This window comes from Diceros bicornis, chromosome 17 (assembly GCF_020826845.1).
Source record: "Diceros bicornis minor isolate mBicDic1 chromosome 17, mDicBic1.mat.cur, whole genome shotgun sequence".
In the NCBI taxonomy this organism is placed as follows: Eukaryota; Metazoa; Chordata; class Mammalia; order Perissodactyla; family Rhinocerotidae; genus Diceros; species Diceros bicornis.
The window spans coordinates 42289178-42314224 of NC_080756.1; the positions used below are offsets into that span (position 1 = coordinate 42289178).

The 25047-nt window shown below is 34.7% G+C and overlaps 1 protein-coding gene across 1 annotated transcript in view; it reads right to left on the minus strand.

Annotated features, from left to right (window-relative positions):
• Positions 1-16364: 16364 nt before the first annotated feature.
• AEBP2 (AE binding protein 2) overlaps positions 16365-25047 on the minus strand; it is a 57902-nt gene continuing 49219 nt past the window's right edge. Inside the window, exons 6-9 of the mRNA XM_058558681.1 lie at positions 23245-23312; positions 21263-21376; positions 18487-18513; positions 16365-17927 (exon numbers count right to left, since the gene is read on the minus strand). Coding sequence (XP_058414664.1) covers positions 17882-17927; positions 18487-18513; positions 21263-21376; positions 23245-23312 — 255 coding nt within the window. The 3' untranslated portion in view covers positions 16365-17881. The remainder of the gene's footprint in view (positions 17928-18486; positions 18514-21262; positions 21377-23244; positions 23313-25047) is intronic.

A 25047-nucleotide genomic window follows, 5' to 3' on the forward strand; every position in this document is an offset into this window, starting at 1 on the left:
ATAATGGTATAAGGTTATGTTTTAAAAAGTGAAATCCTTATCTTTTAGAGATACAACTGTAAATATTAACAGATTAAGTGATACTCAGATGTCTGAGATCTGCTTCAAAATATCCCAAAAGGATCTGGTGGCAGGTGTAGACGGAAGAGATTAGCCATGTATTGATAATTGTTAAAAGTGGGTGATGGGCACACAGGCTCATTATGCTCCTCTCGGTACTCTTAAATATGCTCAAAATTTTACATAATTGTTTTTTAAAAAGTGAAACCAAGAAATAACCCTGAAGAAAATACCATACTCTGATATTGCATGGGAAAGTACTTTTTACACGTTAAGAAATGTGAGAAATTTGATTAAAAATCTGTATAAGAATAATGCAAGTTAGACTATAACATACAAGAGAAAAGGATTAATATTCTTACATAGATGTATAATAAAATAAGAACTATAACTGGCCAATAAGCATAAGAATATACCCAGGCTTTATTGCAATAAACTAAATGTAAACTAAAACAATGAGCTGTCTTTTATACTTATTAATTTTTTTACTTTAATGATAATATTTAGAATTGGAAGGGCACTTAAAAACAATGCCACATACCAGTTCTAGCATGCAAATAACCAAAGACACCAAGAACTAAAAAATGTTTCTATTCTTTGAGAAAATAATTCCCATTATAGAAATTTAATCTAAGGAAGTAATCAAAGACACAAAGTTTTCAGTTCTAGGATATTTATGAAAGCATTACTTATATTGGTGAGACACTGGAAACTAAAATGCTCAACAACAGGTAACCAGCTAACTAAAATATGGCACACACATACAACAGAATATTACATCAGTACTAGGAGTCCAATGATGTGAAGATGCTCAGCATATACATGACACTTTATTATCCCAACTCAGAAAAACAATGTGCAGATAGAAGAAAACATTCTCATACACTGGTATCTAATATATTAACAGTGATTTTTAAAACATGATTAGATTATAAATTTTATTTTTGTCTGCATTTCCTAAATTCTGTATACTGTATATATGTTACTTTCATATTAAGGAAATTTTCAAGGAAATTATTTGAGACTTTTAGAGAATGTTTTATTTTATTTGGAAAATGTATTTTATTGACTAAGAATTACTCTAATTTTTTGTTCTTTTACCAAGGGATTCAAGTAAAAAGAAATACAAACTGATGCTGCTAAAAATGAAGTCACCATTTTTTTCCATATATTATCCAGTTGATATTTTAAGTAAAAATTTAAATATTTGGAGTGCTACATTTTCTTCTGAAATTTGGGCTTGTTTTCTTCCCAGAAAGTATATACATCTCAAATTCAGATTCTATATATATTTTCTCTTTAAGAATTAGATAATCCTGTAAACCAAAAAGGAAAGCTTCCTTTAGACATGCTATAATCTCCTCTGGGATCAACCAATCTGGCTGGGTCTTGTCACTGAAACAATAATTGATTTAGGACTGAAATCATCCTATTTAAAACTCTGCACATATAAGACTGGAAACAACTTAGGGGTTTCTTCACCAATTTTCCAAATACTATCCTAAGTTTTCTCCTCACTTCTATCTGGCTGTACCTGGGTGAAAAAAAAAAGCTACCCCAAATTTCTCCTCCTAATCATGGCCAAAGGAACATTTGTCAGCCAGCTGTATGGCACCTAGTAAAACTTAGTGCAGGTATTTCTCATTAGACAGAGTGAAAATACACAACCACAAAATCAAACTAGTTTGCACAAACTACGGCAGTATATTAAAGTTACTGTTGTTTAAGCCAAGTAGGCAAATAAAATCTGTCAAAAACATTAGCCTTTCCAAAGCCAGCTGCACGCCAGTGCTATTTTCACAGGTACATCATCTCTTTTTTTTGTTGAGGAAGATTGGCCCTGAGCTAACATCTGTGCCAGTCTTCCTTTATTTTGTATATGGGACACCGCCACAGCATGGCTTGATGAGCGGTGCGTACGTCCGCACCCAGGATCCAAACCCGCAAACCCCGGGCCACCGAAGCAGAGTGCACCAACTTAACCACTATGCCACCGGGCCACCACCATCATCTCCATTCTTTATCACTAAAATCCATAATGGTTCTTAGAAGATTTGTAAATTTTGAAAGAACTCTAGGGACAAAGTCTAAAATCATGGCATCACCATTCATTCACTTAACAAATACTTCTTGAGCATTTGCTATGGGCCACATACTGTCAGTCAGGAGAAAGATTATTTGTAGCTAAAGGATTTTTTTCCTGCTACCTTCTAAATATTCTATAAATTCACTATACCTCTAGATAGACTCCATGCCTTGCCCTGGTCTTGGATTGATTTTTTTCCTATGGAAGTGGATAGCTCTACATTTATAAAGAAAAGTGAGTATCTTGATTTAGAGAATACTCCTTTACAGATTGCTTTTTAGGAGCTACTTAAAGGAAAAAAGAAATACCTATATCTCAGACTGTGAAATCCTTGAAAGACTGAAAATCACATTGCAAACCCTATTGAAAATGGATTGATTTTCTGCTTCCTTCTGACTTAACTGAGTTTTAAATAACTCTGATATGCTGTCATAAATACACTTCAGCTACAACACAGACTGGTTGTTCAGTATTACAGATCACAAGATTCTTAACAGAAAGACTTTACACCCTTTAGAATTATTTACATGCAAAAAATTTGTAAATTCCCTTTTAGCAAAATATGCAGAAATATAGCCACTGCTTTCTACTTTTACCATTCTATATTTGCATAAAAGATGAAAAACTGCTTCTTAAAAATCGTTAATTTTCAGAAGTCTTTTACGTTCATTCAATAACAATTTATTGAAGATCTTTTAAAATATAACACATTACAGTAGACTGAAAAATACAGACAAACGTTAACACAAGATACAAGAGTTCGTGTATTTATGATTTTGGCCTTTTGACTTTGGTGGCAACTTTGTGACTGTGTCACTGAAGAACATTCTGGATCAATGGATTCATTAAACTGATGCCTAAAGTGAATAATGCTCAAAAATAATCACTGCACTAGAAGGGACCTTCCATTCTTTCCCTTCCCAGATCTTTCTTGCTTCTTCCAACATCTACTATGGTCCAGATTTTCAGGTTTATAAAAATGGGTCATGGATCCATCATCACAAACAAAAGGAAACAGACAATTGAGTGGTTAACTGACTTGGCCTAAAGTCACAAAGCTGATTAGAATTAGCAGTTACAACTATCTTCAGGCTCACTCCCCATCATTCACATCCATTGAAGAGTTTGGACTTGCTTCCAAGCTTACTGTCTTGGACTCCACTACTACTCGTATGATCATTCTGATTCCAAAATGCATGACAGGGATTAATGGAAAAATCTAGCCTCTCAGTTACTCGACTTCCTTACATCCAATGATCACGCCCTCACTCTCACCTCAACCACCCACTCTCATGGACATATGTTGGATCTTTTCAGTAGCAATTCATGTATCATGAATCAAATCTTCATTGCCAGCACCCCACTCTGACCAGACTCCTGCCTTTCCATTTCATTTCCTCTAGTAACAATGAGCCCAACAATTCTTCAACCTCACCAGGACCTATGCTCTCGATTTTTCACTCCCCACCCAAACTGGATTCCATAGACCACATATTTTCCTAGGATTCTCTCTCTCCATTCTACCTGCCTAATAAAATCCAAGTTCTATTTACATCCAGTTGCACCCACACAACTCACCATGGCTGGGGGAAAATGTACACAATAATGGTATCTACTCTCACTTCAAACTTATGATGACAAACCTTGCGTTACTTCAGTGCTGTCTAGTATTTCTATTACATTGCCTTATTCCATTCATTCTCCCAGATAATCTTTCTACCTCCTCTCTCCCTGGAAGAAAAATTGGAATACATCCAACTGCCTACTCACCTCTGGCACTTAGATATCTGACAGACATCTCAAATTTAACCAAATCCATTTCTGCACCAAATCTCATTCTTGTGAAGTCTCCCCCAAACTAGTAACATGTTCTACATTTTACTGAGTTGCTCAAACAGCCTTAGAGTCATCCTTGTCTAACCCCTACACACACACACACACACACACACACACTTCACCTAATATTCCTTCTTGCCAGCTCCACTGCCACTACCTCAGTTCAAGCCACCATCTCTTTCCTCCACTCATACAAAACCCCCAACAGCTTTCCCTGCTTCCATGCTTGTGTGGAGAATACATTCTGTTCCTCATAAAGCATCCAGTAATCCTTTTAAAATAAGTCCTATCACTCCATTCAGCTGCTCATAACCCACCAGTGACTCTGATCATATTTAGAATAAAACCCAGAGTGCTTTCCAATGGCCTATGAGACCCTACAGTAGCAATTAGCAAACGATGGCCAACACACAAAATCTGATCCACTGCCTGTTTTTGTAAAAAAAATCTTCTGGAACACAGCCATGCCCCCTTTGTCTACATAACATCTATGGCTGCTTTCCCACTACAAGGGCAGAGATTAGTAGTTGTGCCAGAGAACTGAAAGCCTCCAAAATAAAAAAATATTTACTATATTCGCAGAAAACGTTTGCCAATCCCTGTCCTTCATGACGTAGCTGTAGTCTCCCCTCGCTCGCTGTGTTCCAGCCACGCTGGCTGGCTTTCTGCTCATGCAGCAAGCCAAGACTACTCCCACCTCAGGCCCTTGCACTTATGCCATCTTCCCAGAACTCGCTTCTCCCACAGATCCACAGCCTTGCTCCCTCATGTTGCTCAGGACTCTCCCTGCTCAAACATTAGCAGCTCAGAGAGAACTTCCCTGACTGTGCTAACTGAAATAGCACCCTAGCTTTCTCTAGCTCCTCACTCTGCTTTATTTTTCTTCATGGCCCTTATCATTGACTACTTCTATTTGTTGATTGCCTCACTCCTTACCTCCCCACTAGAATGTAAGTTCCATGAGGACAGAGCCTTTTGTTTTATTCATTCTTGTATTCCCCAGAGCACTGCACGTAGTAGCAATTTGAGAAGTACTGAATTAACGAATTATCTTGATCCTCATTTGATCCCTCCTTTTTGCTTATTTGATTCCTCCTTTTTCTGCGAGTTTCCCTATTTTGAATAGAGTGGAGGAAAAACAAAACTTAAAAATCACAAAAACAGTAATACTGTACTTTAAATTTCCCTGAGAATGCTTAATGTAAGATGATATAAATTAGCCTACAGTCTGAAAATACGTCCCTGATCCTGATATATGCTTAACTCTCATTTACAGTAATGAAGCCAGAACAATGGATGAATCGACAGCAATTACTATTTATTTCTAACGGTTTGAACTTCTGGTTTCCGGCCTTATGTGTACGGAGCTTGGAAGTCATCACTCTGTCCTAACAAGTAAAAAGCTGAACTGTAAATCAACAACTCTTCTTAGATCTGTCAGAGAATTGAGGTCATAGGGCAAACCACTGCCCCCCAAAACTGGATAGAGAGACAGGCGGATACAGGGAACGACAACTTGCTGGAGCAGAAACCTCCGTGGGAACCGGTACTGGGGGAGGAAAATCTAAACTACAATTGGCGAGTTGCTGAAAGCTCAGTGTGAACCAGTTGAGAATTAAAAACTCCAAGGGGAACCGGTCTTAGGATCCCCCCTGACACACATGCTTTTGTTTTACAACCAGGAGTCCTACCAGATTCTCATAGTGGAGCTAGAGAAAAGTCCTCTCCTGCTTTTGGCAGGAGAGGACAAGTAGCCATTTTGAAATACACCCAAAGCATTCTGCAATTCTTAACAAGGCCGGCCCTCAAGGAAAACTATTTCACCAGAGCCTAACCCTACTGAAGTTTTATCATGCCTAACTGACCTGGGAGAAGTCTCCCAGGTGGGAGAAGGGCAATACCCAACTCCAGCCTCCTCCAACCATCCTGTCCCACCTAAGGAAGGAAGAAGACTGAGAAGCACTTGTGAAGGTCACAGCCTAGCAGCACAGGACTAATACAGGACTATAGAATGCTTCTGCTCCCCCCACACCTCACCACTACATCACTAACCGCCTGTTTATACCACAGTCCTTTTCACCATGTACATCATATCCAGCTTTCAACAATTACACGCATACTAAAAGGCAAAAAGCATTTTAAAGAAACAGACCAAGCATCAGAACCAGACTCAGATAGGACAGGCATGTTGGAATTATCAGACTGGGAACTAAAAATAATTGAGATGAATATGCTAAGAGAATAAGTATTAATACGCTAATGTAAAAAATAGACAACATTCAAGAACAGATGGGTCATGTAGGCAGAGAGATGGAAATTAAAAGAATCAGAAATGCTAGAGATCAAAAGCACTGTAAAAGAAATCAAGAAAGACTTTGATGGGCCCATTAGTAAAGTGGACACGGTTGAGCAAAGCATCTGTGAGCTTGGGGATACAGCAATAGAAACTTCCAAAACTGAAAAGCAAAGAGAAAAAAAGACTTAAAAAAAGGTACAGAATATCCAAGAACTGTGGGACAGCTACAAAGGTATAACATACATGTAATGAGAATACCAGAAGACAGAAAGGAACAGAAGAAATATTTGAAGCAATAAAGATGGAGAATTTCCAAAAATTAATGTCAGACAGCAAACCACTGATACAGGAAACTCAGAGAACAAGCAGGATAAATGCCAAAAAAATCTACACCTTGGTATATCATATTCAAACTGCAGGAAATCAAAGATAAAAAACTTGAAAGAAGGCAGAAGTAAACAATACCTTATCTACAGAGGAGTAAGGATAAGAATGACATTAGATATCTCTTCAGAAACCATGCAATAAAGGAAAGTGGAGTGAGATATTTAAAGTGTTAAGAGGAAAAAAAACACCAAACTAGAATTTTGTATCCTGTGAAATTATCTTTCAAAAGTGAAGGAGAGGGCTGGCCCCGTGGCTTAGCGGTTAAGTGCACGCGCTCCGCTACTGGCAGCCCGGGTTCGGATCCTGGGCGCGCACCGACGCACCGCTTGTCCGGCCATGCTGAGGCCGCGTCCCACGTACAGCAACTAGAAGCATGTGCAGCTATGACATACAACTATCTGCTGGGGCTTTGGGGGAAAAATAAATAAAATTATTAAAAAAAAAAAAAAAAAGTGAAGGAGAAATAAAGACTTTCTCAGCCAAACAAAAACTGAAGGAATTTGTTGCCAGTAGACCCGCCTTGCAAGAAATGTTAAAAGTTCTTCAGAGAGAAGGAAATAATATACGTCAGAAACTCAGATCTGCATAGAGAAAGGAAGAGCATTAGAAAAGGAATAATTGAAGACAAAATACTTCCAATGGTTTTGTACAATATTTACCTTGCTATTTGTCATAAATTAAAAGTAATTTCAATCTTAGGCAACCAGAGTTGTACTAATAAATGGAAATAGCTTGGAAGTAGACAAGAAAAAAGGTGAGCAAAACTTGGTTAAGATTTCCTTCACAATAATTAAGATGTTTTCTTTCAGAGATGCTTATTCCTTTAACACAGCCTTGCAAGACACATTCATATAATAAACCAGTTATCAAAAAGGCATAGTAGTAAGATTTCTGGGTTTAGAATCAGGCAGAACTGGTTCAAACTCCAGGCTCAGTGACCTTGTATGGTCTTGGGAAAATTACTTGAGTAAATCATCTGTAAAACAAAAACAGTGAAACCCATATTTCATATGTTAACTGTAGGATTAAATATGAAGGATATGCAAACTCACCTAGCCCTCTGTCCAGCTAATGCTAAACGCTTAATGATGGAGTTATAAACACTATGAATCTTCCAACTTCCTCTTTACACTAGCTTCATAAATCAGCTTAGAGTTAACAAGTTTATGGTCACTCTCTAGGTAAATGTATAAAATTTCAGAGTACGCATTTTCTGGACATCACCCCAGCTGTACCTTACTTTTAAATTTTTCCTATGTCTTCTGTTCATTAGTTTTAAAAAATTTTATCTTGCTTCATACTTCATAATAGCATGAAACCTTTTGAAACAAGGGGGGAACTAAAAAGGTAGAGACCAAACCAATACTTTTGTATTTTCTCCAAGGGATGCATGAAACAAATGCTCATAGAAAGTGCCTTCTAGAAGTACCTCAACCTCCAATCTTCATAATATGGCATCTAAGGTAGATCCGCTAGCCCACATTCCCAGCCACAGGAAATACCTACTACACACATATTTGTTGTTTACTATGATTCACTTTTGTATTTTGCTTTTTCTCTTTTTTTCTAGTAAAGACAATAAAACTTCAATCATTTGATATTTACTAAACCTGCTTTGAATACCTGTCTCATGTTCAAATTTCCTTATAAACTATAAATATCACTAACCTCTCTATACCAAATATCATTCTCTATTTTAGGAAATACTCCCTATGTTGCTAAGTTCCTAAGCGATTTGCACAATGTCACAAAATAAGCCATAACGCTGGAGGCAAAAACAAATAATTTTTGGCTCAGTCCTCTGTTAATGAGGCTGTTTTTCCTATTTGGAAATACATCTAAGCAAGACTTCTCTGCCAGCTTGAATATGACATAGCACAAAGGAAAGACCATTTTTAAGTGCTTTAGGACATTTCTAATGTTTTTCCTTCTCAGAAAGATAAAATGGGCAATGTATTGTACTCTGTATTGCTCTAGTACTTTTTTACATCCCATGTAATAGTACCACGTAATGAAAAAGAAAACATGTAATGGTACCATCAGAGCAACACAGAGCTAGAAAGGTCAGTCTAGCCTCCTACCTCACCCCAAAGCAAGTCTGAATTTATTTGATAATATATTTGATTAAGAAATGTAAGAAAATAAAATATATTAATTTCCTCAGTATTGAATTCTAATATTTTCAAATCTTGGAAAATTACTTTTCAGTAAAATTCAAACATCTTTGAAAATTATGATTTATTCTTTTTCGTATTTTCCCCTCTCGAGAGAGGAAGGCAGACCAGCAGCCTTCGGACCTCTCTTCCCATCCCCACTCCACCAGGCCCAGCTTCTCATCTACTACTAGGCACAGTGACCAAAACAAATCTGACCGTCAGTTCCCTTCCTGAAACCTTAAAGAACCCCATCAATATTTCACATAAAGCCCAAGCTCTCATGTACAGAAATAAAGCCCTCAACAGAGGGTCCTCTCTACCTCTCCAGACTCACCTCCCACCACTCTGCTTCCCTCCTTCACCTAGACACAAGGCTGTTTCACGCTACGGCATATGGAGATCCCTCTGTCTCAACTATTCCATCTGCTCCTCCACACTCCAGCGCTAAGTCCCATGCAGCCTTTAAAAGGTAACTCGGAGTTCTCTTCTGAGGGGAGCCTACCCCGATGCTCCAGCGCTGGCCAAATACTCTGCTTCCATGATACTCCAGGCATACCTCCAACATCACACTTCACACTACAGAAATTATGTTAATGTTATTATAATCTTCTTCCTACTCCCAAGTCTCAAAGTATGAATAGAACACCTTATTCATTTTTATTCAAAAGTACCAAGTACATGCTGGGTACTAAATATTTACACAATTGTACTAAGCTTTTTGTCTTTTTTGCAAATGCTATTTCCTCTGGCAAATTTCACCTTGTCCTTCCACGTCAAGTTCAAAAGTCGTTTTCTCTGGGATATCATTCACAAATTCTCCAAAAGATTTTTCCAAATACTTACTATATGACTTTTGGAATGTCACAACTTCTCTGTGCCTGCTTCCTCCACCATCAAATGGAACACCACCAGCTTCACAGCTGTTATGAGGACTAAATGAGTCAACCTATCTGAGGCACTCAGAACAGAGTCTGGCACCTGGTGTTCGGTCAATGTTTACTATTCCTATTATTCCAAGTGATAATGTCAATGCCTACTTATCCCACATTATTGCAGAAACGATTTAAGGTGGCTCCTTTAAACTGGAGTATGTTACACAAGATATAAAGGATAAGCAGTTGTCTTTCTGTTCCTCAATTTTTTATCACAAGCAACTCAAACCATTGATCATTCTTTACCATTTGGCAGTTGATAAACCTATCAAAAAGCATTTATTCTGCGAGGTCTTAGGTTGAATTTCTGCTGCTCACTGCTTGTTCAAAAAGTGCCCAGGGTCCTACACTTGCTCAAGCCCAGACTCAAAAGAAGTTTATGAATTCTTCACTGGAGGTGAAATGATAAACAACATCTTTATTAGTTGTAGCAACTTAAAGTAAATTTCAAAAAAAAAAAAAAAAAGTAAATTGCTTTCACAGTCTTCTACTTCAAATCATTTCCACTATAAATCCCTCTCTGACTCATGGCACCCCCACTTGGATGTTGAATAAGCACCCCAAATATAAACCATTCAAAGCTTAATTCACCCCTCCCCAAACCCCCTCCGCATTGCCGTCCTTCCCACCACTACAGGATGGCAGTCCCACCCTACCAGTAGTTTAAGCCAAAACACTTGGAGTCATTCTACATTCAAATTCTCGGCAAATCTACCTTCAAATGAATACCCAAATTCCAATTTTTTACCACCAGCCATTGTGATTCAAGCCACTGATTACTTTAATAGCCTTTTAACTGCTCTTCCTGCCTCTACCTCTGCCCCCTTATAGTCAATTCTTCAAATGAGTCATCGGAGTGATGCTTTTAAAACATAATTCAGATCATAACTTTCCTCTGCTCAAAACCCTCCAATGGCTTCCCATCTCCTCAAAGATAAAGTCCTTTCACATCAACCCCAGGCCTACAACACACCAAGCAAGATGAAATAGAAGCTCCAAGAAGACGAAATTTCTTTTAATGTTTTGTTCAGTGCAGCATCACCAACACCTGGGATCATGCCGGGACAGTGTAAGAACTTAACACAGATTTAAATAAATGCTCTTGCCTCAAGGGTGTTCATATTTGCTCTTCCCTCAGACACCTGCATGACTTCTCATCTGCTCCTTCAGGGCTTGGACCAAATGTTACCCTGTCAATAAGGCCTTACCAGCTACCCTGCTTAAATCGCATCACAAATTCACTCCTTCTCTCTTTCTCCATTTTGTTTTTCTTCACAGCATTTACACCACATGATCTATCTTTTACTCATTTGCATAGTGCATGTCATCTCCCATCCACACACTTTTAAGTTCCATGAGATCAAGAATGTTTATTTTGCTCACTGCTGAATCCTCAGCATCCAAAACAGGGCCTTGCACTTTGCAGATGTTCTAAGATCTTGCTTTCTATTAATACCTAATTAATATTTTATTAATTTTGTAGGCTGACAGTTAACTTCACGACATTCCTAACACAACAGCAACAAATTTCTTTGCTAGAAATACTTGTTCTAACATCCCCAGTATATGGACATAGCTAAAAACTTCCATCCTAATCCACACAACTATGTTAAAAATTGATATAAATTATGAAATTATGACTAAACATATAATTCATTTAAAAATTGCCTCAAATAATGTCTTTAATGCTGCCCCATCAACCCCAGAAGTCTTCTGTATTTATTTAGTAAATCTTAAAGAATAATCTAAAGTCAGAAGAGTTCAGATAATTTTGTGTCCCCAATTCCTACTTAAAATACAAATAACCAAAAAATACAGAAAAAACATGTTCAATATCACTGGATAAGCAGAAAAATGTATTTACAGTATTTATTGATCCATTTCAAAATCATTATGCTGAAAGAAGCCAGACACAAAAGAATACATATTGCATGATTTCCATTTATATAAAATTTTAGAAAATGCAAACCAATCTACACTAACAGAGAATAGATGTGTGGTTGCCTGGGTTTTGGGGCTGGAGGGAAGGACGGACTGCAAATAAGCATGAGGAAACACAGTAGGTGATGAAAATGTTCTATATCTTCATTGTGTTGGTGATTTCATGGTTATGTGCATCTGTCAAAACTCATCTAACTGTACAATTAAAATGAATTAAAATATATATACTTATTGAAATTAACAAGATACTAAAATGAGATTATTTGTGACTACACATGATTGGAGGACTTTTTATTACCCAAAAATAATCAGAAAAACTAAGGAACCTACATGAGATTTCTTCCAATGGCAAGAGAATACCACATCCAGAGTGGGTTTGCAGGGATCATAAGACAATGTAAATATGAAGACTGCACTCTTCGAGCCATGCTTGTTCAAAAAAATGACTATACATCTCATTTTAACCTCACAACAAATCCTATCGGGTAAATGACAATACCATGCACATTACAAATGAAAAAATAGGCACAGGGAGTTTAAGTATAACTTCCCCAAAACCACAAAGTCACTTTTCAGTTGAACTGAGAATTAAACTTAGGCAATTCACACTCTTAACCCACTTTTCCACCTTAGCTTGACTAAAATTTAAAGATTGATACTATTTAAGTATTGGTACAGTACAGGGAAAAGCACATTCATATCCAGTTGATAGTTGATGTTGGCACCACCTTTTTAGGGACACATTTTGGCAATACCAAAACTTAAAGGGTAACAGACAAAACTCACAAACCCTTTTAAGTCAGCTAATAGTCCCTTCCAGGAAACTACAGTATAGAACTCTCTCTCCAAGCATATTTTCAAGAATGCTGTTGTATTAATTATATGACAGAAAATCTGTAAACAATCTCAATGCCAACCAATAGGGAATAGTTAAATGATCTATGGTACATCACATTTGGCCATAAAAAAGAATAAGAAAGATGCATATGGACCCCTTGAGTAAAAGCCAAATCCTAGAACTGGGTGTATGTATAACAACAATTGAAAAAAGTTCTGGAAGGATTCAACAAAGTATTAGGTCTGGAGACCAGGAAAGTGTCGTCTGTCAGTTGAAAGTGTGAACTTTTTATCCCTATTTTCTATAGTATTAATTTCTTCATTTCGGCAGTTATAATCTTAATAAACTATTTTTTTAAATAGTATTGATGCTTAAGACAAATTTTTAAGAAACTGCTGACTATTCTGAATTGCATTTAAAAAAGAAATGAGAGGGGGCCAGCCCAGTGGCATAGTGGTTGAGTTCATGCACTCCACTTCAGCAGCCCGGGGTTTGCGGGTTCAGATCCTGGGCATGGACCCGCGCACTGCTCATCGAGCCATGCTGTGGCAGGTGTCCCACATATAAAGTAGAGGAAGATGGGCACTGATGTTAGCAACCATCTTCTCAGCAAAAAGAGGAAGACTGGCTCAGGGCTAATCTTCCTCACCAAAAAAAAAAAAAAGAAGAAGAAGAAGAAGAAATGAGATATTTTGGATTAGTTAGGGGAGAACATATAAGGAAAACAAGAGATACAGAGAAACTCAAATAAGCTCTCTTAGCTTCTACAAAGAAAGACATTTACGACAGTTACTGCAATCTTTTAAAGGTATTACACAGGTATTAAAAAGATATGCAAGTATTAAGAAAATAACTGAGCAGGCTCTCTTAATTTATGAAATTAAAGAGGACATAAGCTGGGAATCTTCTGACTCACTCTTTTGCAACACTCAGTGATGTTTATACTAAACTACTTGCACTGGACCCAGCTATCAAGAGTAAAATGCTCACATTTTACAATCAATTACTATTCCCTAGCTACACACTCTCCCAAAAAAACTTCATGCTTTTCTAAAAGGAAAATGACACAAAACATAATAATCTTATGTAAGACCTATTAGGCATTCAAATATAAATGAATTTCTGAAATTGTTTTCTGTAACAGGAATATAAAAATACTTGGCAATTTCATAATAAATTTGTAAGATTTCTAAAACATAGGTTTTTTTTTTAGCAGAAGCACATAAATACTGAAGAGGAAAAAAGGTTCTTTGGGGGACAATGCTCTGGGACCAAGACAAAACATTCAAATAAAGAAATCAAATACTGAGCAACTCCTTAAAACAGTTATTGCTTAAAAATGTTAACCATATCATAAATATAATTGAGATCTTACTAAAAACTCAGGCTCTACTGAAAACAAGATTGAGGACATTTTTAACAAAATTAAATAAACAAAAAATGGTTACAACATTACAACCTAAATATGGAAAAATATAACATGGACAATCCTTTACATCAAGAATATTTAGACAAACTTTAGTTCCCTTTATAGGTTCATATGTTTAAAGTCATATAACATTGTCACAGAGTGCAGTTTAAGCCAGGCTGCTTAACCCTAGTAAGGGTTTTATGGCCATAACTCTCCAAAATACCTTCCCATAACAAGTACTCGCCTATGATTCTCATTCAACAAATATCTGAGAGACTGTTTTGTGCCATATATCATGCTAGGGAATGGCTATGGCAGACACTGAAAGCAACTTTATAGTAGTATTACAAAGCACATTTATTTCCTCTCACACTGTGAAAAGCAGTTTGGTACAGCGGAAAAAATACTGACCTAGAAAAAAATATGGGTTGCAATTCCTGTTGTAACCCACTTACAAGCTCTTTTTAATTTTCATAGTAATAGAAATGTGCTATATACTATGCAAACCTGATTCAGGGAATAAATTCAACTATGTAAATTTTTTTTTAATTTTTTTAATTAAAAATAAGAATACAGCACTTCTTTACATTTTTAAGGCTACTGAGGCTCATAACCATTAGAAATGACAAAACCTCTAACCAAAAAAAAAAAAAAAGAACTCTGCAGACCTTATTTATATTAAAGCTATAGTGTTGGAACTGCAAAACAGCCTCCAACAGGACAGATTCTTTAAGAATTAAAAGATATGTAAGAAATTTTCTAACAAAATTTTATCCTTTTAAGAAATATTTTCTACATTTTTTAGAATAGTAAAACATTTTTCATTGAAACCCCCCAAAATGTATCCCTTCTGTCCAAAAAACCCAAAACATTGAAATAACATATATGATTTAACTTTTTTTTAAAAAAGACTATATATATTAGCATCTCCTTGCAAGCCTGCAACTGCAGACCTTGTTATACAGACAAATATATCAGTTTTTCATGTTGAAAATCTACCTAAACTAAGAATTTTTGTTTGCTTTGCAGAGAACTTATGCAGAGGTATTACAGATGATTAAAAAAAAAAAAAGTTGTGACTATTCAGAAAGCCACTCACCGTTTTAAAGACTTCCACCATATATTCCCATTTTTATATTTTATCCAAATATCTAACACTTTTGTTAACCATATATTAAAAAAAGAATTCAAATAGCAAATAATAAAAGATGTTTTAAATAATTGTGCAAATTCTATCCTTTTAAGAGTACTTGCATATTTAAAACATTTTATTAAGATGTGAAAGGGAAAAAAGTTTTACAGTCAAAGATTTACTGACACGACTATCAATGCTTTCAATAAAACAAATCTTAAAATATGCATTGAGAATTAATTACTGTCCCTCTTAATTTCATTTGAAATTCAGAAGTAATGTTTGTCCTTATATATGAAAAAGTAAGTTTATTAGAAAAATAAACAACTTTAAATTTTACAATATTTTCCACTTTCAAGATTCTTTTAGAGCAGATGTGCCTTATGGTTTAAACACGGCTTGATTTACAAAATCTCATTTAGTCCTATTTAGTAAAACAAAATACAAAAACACAAATGGTGAAATGAAACTATTAAGAAATCCAATGAAAAAGTTACAAAAAAAAAACACCATTTGTTGCACATACCTAATATGGCAATATTTACTGTCAAGTATATTCAACAGCTTTCACTGAAATTTTATGTGCTGGCTTATTACCAAGATTAACACTATTATATTAAAATGTAAGTTGTGTGGTCTAGGTTTATTTTTCCAAAAATTTTATCAAATATACCAGGGACTGGCAAATTTCTCCTTAAAAGGTCAGACAGTAAATATTTCAGGTTTGCAGGCAAGCCACAAGGTCTCACTCCTCAACTCTACCACTATAGGGAGAAAGCAGTCAGTGACAACATGTCAATGAATGGGTGTGCCTGTGGGCTGCAGGTTGCCCACTGCTGTACTAGACAATGGATTTGAATAAGAGACTGATTATTTCAGGGGCAGATTGCAAATACGTCACATATGCGGGTTAGGAGGAACAAAATATAGACAAGCAGACATCCCTATATGAACATTATAACTTAAAATTTTCACACTTATTTCCCAATCATTATTGCATGTGTGTATATATGTATACATATAACAAGTTATAAAACTATTTCATTTTAATTCCATATTCTTTTTGGTGTGTTAATAATAGTACCGGACCAAAGTCAGACCAGCAGCAAAGTATCATGAGTGACTGAATACTCAGAGGCTAATCAATAACCATGAAATTTGGTTTTGACACCTAAATATTTCTACACAGTGAAAAAACTAATTTATTTGCTATGCCCCTAAAGAAAATATTAGATGTATGTTTCAGATGTTGTTTTAAAATTTTAATTGAATTGTTACAATTTGGAAGCTAAATGTGATTTGCTTTGTTTTATTAGAAAAAATACTCAGGCAAGGTCTACAATCATCGGTCAATTAAGAATGACTTACAAGAACATGAGGCAATAAAATAAAAAATACAGGTACAAACTATGTATCTGAAACACTATTTGGCAATTTTATAACAAATCAAACTTTAAAAAGAACAAAGGAGATTGCAGATTACTTTGTAGATACAGAATAAAGCAACTGATGAAGTGCTTAAGCAAAAGAAAAAAAATAGTAAGAAAACACACTGCTTTTCTTTTTAAAAATAAAATCACATTTGCTACAGATCATATGGATAATACCCTTATTAAACAACCATTCCAGAATGTCTTATAGTAGCAGTGCTTTTATTTTGCACTTCATTTAATTTTATGACACATTCCATGTATATAGCTCTTTACCCCATTGTTAACGAATAAAGTCTTCCATAATTTTTATTATTTTTAAAAGTTTTTTTAAAGTAAATGAGAAATGATTTATGTATCATGGAACCTTTCCCATTTTGGAACAAAAGGCTTAATTCTACATTTTTGTCTATTCTTTCTTTAAAAAATTTAGTGTAAAAATTGCTGGTTTTTATATCACTGTAGTAAAGTGAAAACTCCTCAATCAGGAGTATTTTCTGCAGTTTGACTGCATATACCACATACTTTACAATATGTCCTTCCAACAGTAAGGAAATAATTGATTTCACGGTCACTGTCAGAAATGAGTGCCATAATTCTATTATGGGTATAGGTCCTCCCTCAAAGACTTTCTGGAAGGATGTTCAATGTGTTTTGTTCTTATAGATATTAACAGTAGTACATAGTCCCTTAAGTCTGCAAAAGACATTTATTGTTAAAGAAGGTGCTTTATTAACAATTCCTCTGGCAGCACTAGTGAATTACAATATCCTTCAATATTATTTCTACCCATAATATATACATTTAACTTTCATGCCTCTAGAAAAACATCTACAGTACATTTCATAATATAAAAATATATTACAAATCTGCTGATTTATTTACAAGCAATGTTCTATTATCTCTATGCAACATTTGTTTGATACAATACTAACAAGTTACACATATTTCCATTTCTCTAAGTTAAAAAAAATCCATATGGCTTCTTGCTTACCAAGCAAGAAAATGATTTTATTTTCCTTTTCAAAACCAACTTTGGTGCATAAAGGATTCAGTTTGAAGATACTTTAAAAAAAAAATACAATTTTTTTTTACATTAAGAAAAAACAACTCATAAACCAAATGCTTTCCTCAGAAAAAAAATTAGAGTCTTATATAGGTTAAAATGAAAATAGGAGGATTATTCAAATAATTTGAAATAGAGGTTTTTCAAAAACCGTTAACAGATTAGTTATATAGGTAAATATTAACATACTGTACTCCATGAGAAAACCCTAGTCCTGAAAAGGGAGCCACCAGACATACTGCAACACTCTTTAACAGAAATTTTCAGCCCTAATTCGATAGACGAATTTTTAGTTGATTGCAAATGTCGTTCACTGTTTGCTTAAATACAAATTGAACACTTTTCTTATCAGAGTTCTGCAAAAGAACACAAATGGCAACCAATCACATCTATTTATCATAATTGAAAGGTAAATTATCTCTTGATAATTTTTATTGTCTAAATATTTCCTAATATGACTTCAAATCAATAGACACTGTCAAGACAAATATCCTTACAGTGCTTTTGGTATTTGTAAGGGCACATGTTGTAATCGTTTTTCTTTCCAATATAAACTACTGTAATCACTAAAGGGGGAAAAAAAAAGCAGCTTAAAGCAGCAAGCATGCAAAGCCTTTAAGAAGCTGTTCCACTAAGTTGCCAGAAAGAGTGTTTGCTCAGTCTCCCACAGTACCATTCCATGAAAATGTGGATATACAGTAATATATTAATATATTCCACAGAAGAGCCTACTTCATTCACAGAATGTTTACACTAAGCATAAATATTATTCTAAATACTGGATTTAAAAACAAAACAAAAAAAAAAAGGAAGGGGGTTGACTCTAATGTGCAACTTTTACTAAACCCATTGTCAGTGACTAAGACTGCAGGTGTCCCCGCTTGTTTGCTTTTTATGTATTTATTTATTTTTTACCTCTTCAACCTCTTCTGCGGCATTGTTCTAGAAAAAGAGAAAAAGGAATATTCTTTTATTCAACTGAATCAAAAACACATTACGTACTTCAAAAGAGACATTAAAAATATTTTAAGATATAGGCAATGTGATGATCATTGATGATCGTTAAAATTTATTTACAAAGCATTCATATACAATGGTGCAAATTTAGTTACATAATACAGCTTTTTAATAAATTCTTTTTATGTATCCTGCTAACGTGTTTCTAAAAAGGAATCTCATGTCTAACACATGCATTTTAACCAACTAGCACTTTAACACCGATGTTTAAACCTCAAATAATTATGTTCTTTTTAGTCTCTTTTTTTTTTTTGTGAGGAATATCAGCCCTGAGCTAACACCCGATGCCAATCCTCCTCTTTTTGCTGAGGAAGACTGGCCCTCAGCTAACATCCATGCCCATCTTCCTCCACTTTATGTGTAAGGCTGCCACAGCATGGCCTGATAAGTGGTGCATCGGTACGCGCCCGGGATGTGAACCCGGGCCGTCAGCAACAGAGTGTGCGCACTTAACCACTACGCCGCGGGGCCGGCCCTTTAGTCTCATTTTGAAGTTAATAAATTAAATAATAATTAATATAATAAATAATAAAAACAAATAAATATAAATTTAAAATAAATAAATAAAATAATAAAAGTTTGCCATGCTTTCATTTTGAGATGTGCATAAGCCACAAATTATTTCTCCCGAAACAAGTTAGGATAATTGCTTTTCCCCCTTTTACTTAATTTCACAAGTTTTCCCAATCAAAATCCAGACATTGTTAAAATGTTACACTATGGCAAATGTAGAGGGTTCTACTACTCTATACCACTTTAGGGTAGTAGACTCAATTCTAATTTCCGTAATAGGAGAAGCATGCAAGTTTAGACTCAAAATTAAATTCCAAGATGGAAGTGGTACAGTTAAACAAAAATAACTTCACAGAAGCACCTAACATGTCATAAGAACATCTTCATTACTCAAGAATGAAATAAACAAGAATTGTAGAATTACACTTTGAGAGCATGCAATGCAATTCCCATGCACTTTTAGACATCAGTTCTGAGCTAGAACGATTTTTTTTAAATCACTAAAATACCTAAATTTCACTAAATACCTAAATTGTTTCCTATATAGCACAAGAACAGCAAAAACAAGCTGGTTCTGTGAAAAAGGAAGACCGTTAAGAGAGGAGGGGAGTATAATGCAGGGCAGAAACACAGAGGTTAGTCAATCTTATAATTAAGATTCATGCCCCTTTGTCAATTCTGCCTAAGGAATGTTTACAACCAGTTCTAATAGCAGGGTGGCTCTCCCAAAACATCACTCTTTTAGAACGCTAATTTTAATTACTCCCTTCAAAGAGAGAGCAGAAATAAACCCTAAATTAGGTACCAGCAAATAAAGAATATTGAATTATTCTTCTTGATAAAGAGAAAAGTAAATCATGACTTTCCCATATTTTTAGTAGCGGATTTCCCTCAATCTCCTCCTTTAAGGTCATTTTACTGTTCTCTACTCTAGTTAATTTCTTGATAACCTAGCTACTCGCCCCCAAAACAAGTTTTTATTTCAGCACCTTCACCAAGAGATAGTTAAAGAATTTTTTTTCAAGTAGGGAAAACTGAAGAGTCTCAGTGTTTCCACATGGCAAGGCCCATTTTGTTAGAATTTCAGTCTCAGAAGATGTCTCAAATTATAGGAATCCTAATATATTGAATAACATTCCAAAAAGTTGAGTCATGGAATGAAAGAAGCTTTAAAGTGTTTAACTGCTACAAAATTTGGCATAGGGCATAATCTCTTTATGACAGTTAAAAGTCACATTTGGGACTATCAATCATTATGTGTCATCTTACTCTTACCCAACCTATTCCTATGTAAAATACTTAGTAAATTAAAATTTCTTTTAAAAATATAGGCTATGCGTTCATTAAGAGTGCCTTTTAAGCATTTTCACCACTTTTTTAATCACCTTGGTGAATGTCACTGGAATAGAGGCAGTATGGAGTTCAGACACACACTACCTGGGCAACCTTGGGTAAGCTATTTAACTTCTTGCCTCAGTTTTCCAATCTGTGAAACAGAGATAGTAACACCTACTTCACAGGGCTGCTGTGAGGATGAAGTGTATGTAAAGCACCTAGCAAAGTGACTCAGCACAAAGTCAGAAATGTTGGTTTCTTCTCCTCGCCCCCCCTATACCTTCATAAGCACAGCACACTAAAACAAAGGTCAGATCAGAAAATTATTAGAAATATGAACACTCGGAGCTACCTCTTAAAAACAAACACAATAATACTTAAACTACTCTTTTGAAAAGTTTGGGGAGACTTTAAAGGAGTTTTAAACATTTGAGTTTAAATGAGTTTAAAACATTCAACCATTTATGGTATTTTAAGGCACATGCGATATATCTCCAGATCCAGAAAAGTCTGATATTATAAAAAGAATCGCATACTTAAACAAAAGGCACTTATTTTCAAAATACTATGTACACTACAATCTAAGCTACTTCAGATAAATATGGAATTAAACTAGCATATAAACTTTACCAAAATATTATCTTTCTGGATTCTACAATTTATAAATCTTTGTAATATAATTTCCATACACAAAACTCCAGAAAGCAAGATATGCTTGGTACTGAAATTCGGTACTTCAAAATGAGTCCTAACATTGTATCCAAAATTTAAAGAGATTCAAGATTAAAGTTCAAAAAGTAAAACATCAAATCAAGACTTAAATTACCTGTATATGTTTGGGTCCAAAAGCAAGGCAGTATCTTTGGGTAGCTTTGATAAATGAACTACTTTAGTTTTTAATTGATGTCGTTCACTTTCATTCACCCACACATCAGGCAGACTATGAATTAAAAAATAAGTCATAAATAAAATAACATTAATTTTAAATTTATTTTGCATAAACCTTCACATTACCCAGCCTTTTCTGGTAGTTTGGGCCATCTAGGTTAACAAGCTTCTCAGAAGCCAAGGAAACAGCAATCTAAGTAGCAGGGTAGAGTCCTAGCTAAAAAATGGCAGGGTGAAATTTTAGGCATAAATTTGGAACTGAATTAGGGGTTTTGGTGGCAAAGCCATATCAAACTTAGAAATACATATCAGAACACACTGCCTGTCTTTTCGCCGGCTGAAATTCGTACTTTAGCTTGACTTGATGGAAATCTGATAGCAAGTTTCTTTATGAAGAAATAAAAGTAAAAACCCCACCAGATTAAATTCCACTTAAAAAAAATGCACAAGATCAATTTCCTAAATTCAAAGAAATTTAGTCCTGCAGAGAAACTCAAAAAAAAGCATTTCGATATTTGGATTACTAATTTCCAAAACACTAAGAATACACAGACATTTGAATACGATTTTTTTAAAGGAACTGTGTTTATAACCTTAATATTAAAAAATCTCTTACAAAACAGTATGAAACAGATGAACATTCGTTAGGGTAAAAGGCATGGGGGAGACAAGGACACAAAGCATCAATTCACCCAATAGATCAACAATTCAAAAATTATCTTTCTTACTTGTAATCAAAGAAATACAAAATGTAAGAATGATAACAACCCGTGTTGATAATAAGCCAGAGAAATAAGCTCTCTAATGTAACAGATAGAAATAAAAATTGGTATAAACTTTCAGGAAGGCAATGTCTATCAAAAACCGTAACATTTTGCATAGTTTGAACAATAACAGATTTTAATATCTTTTTTTTTTAACAGTAGAGGAAAACAGGTAACTTCAATGTTCAGCAAAAAGGAGCTCATTAAATAAATTTTACAGCCATTTCAAGATATTTTACAGCAACATTTCCACAAAACCTGAAAGGGGAAGAGGGAAGAAGTGGTGGAAAATATGTTCTATACTAATGGAAGTTTGATTGTCACAGGATTAAAAAAAGCTAAATCGATTTCTTTACTTCAATATGCTAATGTGCACTGTAAACTCCCAAATCTGTTTAAGAACTCTTAATTCACATCACATTCATTAACATCTCCTTAGAAAAGAGTTTGGGAAACAATATGGTAGAAAAATATTTAATAACAAGGACAAATATTAACCACATACTGCTAATTATTGAAAAAGTAAACATACATAATGAGATTCTATTCGTTTATATTTATTCTCTTCTTGGTGCCTATCAATTCTATCCAAAATTTCTATGATAGTCTTCATTACCTTTTGTAACAAAAAATTTTCAATGAAAGGATAAAGAGAAAATTAAACATGAAATACCTAAATTAGGGAGCATCTGGGCCAAAAGTGCTTTAAAAAGGTACTAAAACTCAAAGAAAAATGTAACTGCTGGAAAACTGGCCAATTGCGTTTTCTATAAAATATCATTAATTTTGTGCTAGAAAATATTTAGAAATTTTTTAAATAAATGATTCAAATAAAGGCACAACTAAGGCTGCTTGCATACTACTTGAGAGTCATTAAAACTCCTTAAAAAAAAAATCACAGCCTAAAAATGATTAAAAATGGCTATAAAAATTTTTATTGAAAACAATAAAAAAGCTAGTTTTAAAGCTTATACCTTGAGCCAGGTACTTTAAAGAGCTTTCACAGATTATCTCTTTAATCCTGACAACCTCAAAATGTTTTGCAGTTTAACTTCTCTAAGTCTTTTATATTTGAATCCAATAACAAGTAATTTTTGAGTATAAAAGTTTAATAGAAGATAGTTTATTAATTACACATAGTATTCCAAATGCTTACATGTCTTCAGGCATCCAATGAAGCAAAAGTTTTATCTTTCCAGAATCTTCTTTTCTCTTAGCTATTACCTAGTAATGATATGAAAGAAATCATAAAAGTGATTTGTAAAACATTATTTTAATGTATCATAAAAAAGCACTTTTGATCCTAATCAAGAACTTTTAAGTGTTCATATCCTGGACCAGATATTATCATACAACATCTTGTTCTGCTCTGTTTTGTAGCAATTTCAACTTTGATCATATATTTTCACAAAGAAAAAGAGGAAAAAAAGGAAGTGAAGAAGCTTTGTACAGCCAAATACTAAGACTTTATTATCTTTATTAAAGGACTGAAAGGCTATTTATTTTACAATCTACTAAGTCTGTAGCTTAGCTAGATTGCCGACCAAGAATCCATACTGGTTGGAATATTTTTAGGAACAAATAAACAGTAAAGAAAAAAATACTGCTGGGAAGGGAAAAGTCTCTAATTTACTACTAAGGTATTTGCTGTTTGCTTGGGGTTTTTTTGTTTCTTGGTTGGTTTGTTTTATTTTAAATGAAACATCAGCCAATCAGTGTTCAGGTTCAATTTTAAGGAATCTAAGTTAAAGGGTGGATCAACCTGCACAAAAAGACCTGGAGAAGTGTAAGAAAAACAATACACTTGTCATTCATTACCAGATTCTGAAAATTAAGGTAATGCTTAAATAAAATAAAAATAGATCAAAATGGTATTTTATAACTCTTACAACTTCCATATTAACAAAATTAGTTTTAATAATTTAAATCTCAATATTTTTACCAAGTTCCAAACAGCCATACAAAATGTTATACATCACCCTCAAAACATATTAGAATTGAGTAAAATCAGCACTTTAAAGAAAAACACACTTTCTATCCTCATTATTTAAAAACCTATAGTTAAGTACCGTAACTCTAGACTTAACAACAAGATTAATTAAAAAGCCCAAAGACAACAGTTGAAAGTGCTGAAACAAAATACCTCTACAAGGAAGGAAGATATAAAAACAATGCAAACCAATCAAGCCCAGCAAGCCAACTGACTGGTAACTAGGATTCTGCTGACCTCTTCTGGAGAAGGCTCGAAAGAAAATGTTTCAATTACAGACTAAGCTACATGGCATAGAACCTCACATATATATTCGTCTGCAAATTGTTTCATTAACAGTATGGTTACTTTCTATAAAAGTTAAATTGATAACTAGGAAACTTAAATTTGCAGTTAGTATTGAACATTCTGACTACTAACAGAAGTGATTCTGTTCAACACAGACTGCCTCCATCAAAACCTTCCCTGTCACAGAACCTCGGAGAACTTGCTCACCTAGCTCCTTTCCTTTCTAATGTGTCTTCCCACTACGGACCTTCCTTCTACTTTCCCCAAGAAAAAGGATTCTTCAGATTACACTCTACCTTTGTGACTTTTCCTCAGTGAAGGTACCTCTGCTTCCCCACTGTCACTTGGGGGTGCAAATCACTCTTATTCCTTAGCTTAATTTACGACAAACATAGGTATCATGTCCTTAAATCCTCTCAGATGTTTTTCATATTTAGAAAACTTACTTTCATCTTCATAGACTATTTTGACTCTGAGTAAATTGTTACATTTTCTTTCCAAACTCCTAATATCATCACCACTATTTTTAGTTTCTTCATTTTTTTGATCACCTCTATTCCTCTAAGCCCTAAGGATTTCATCACAAGAAGCTCTAACGAAAGCATATGAAAGCTGGTGCTTTGGGGCCGGCCCAGTGGCGCAGCAGTTAAGTGCGCGCGCTCCACTTTGGCGGCCCGGGGT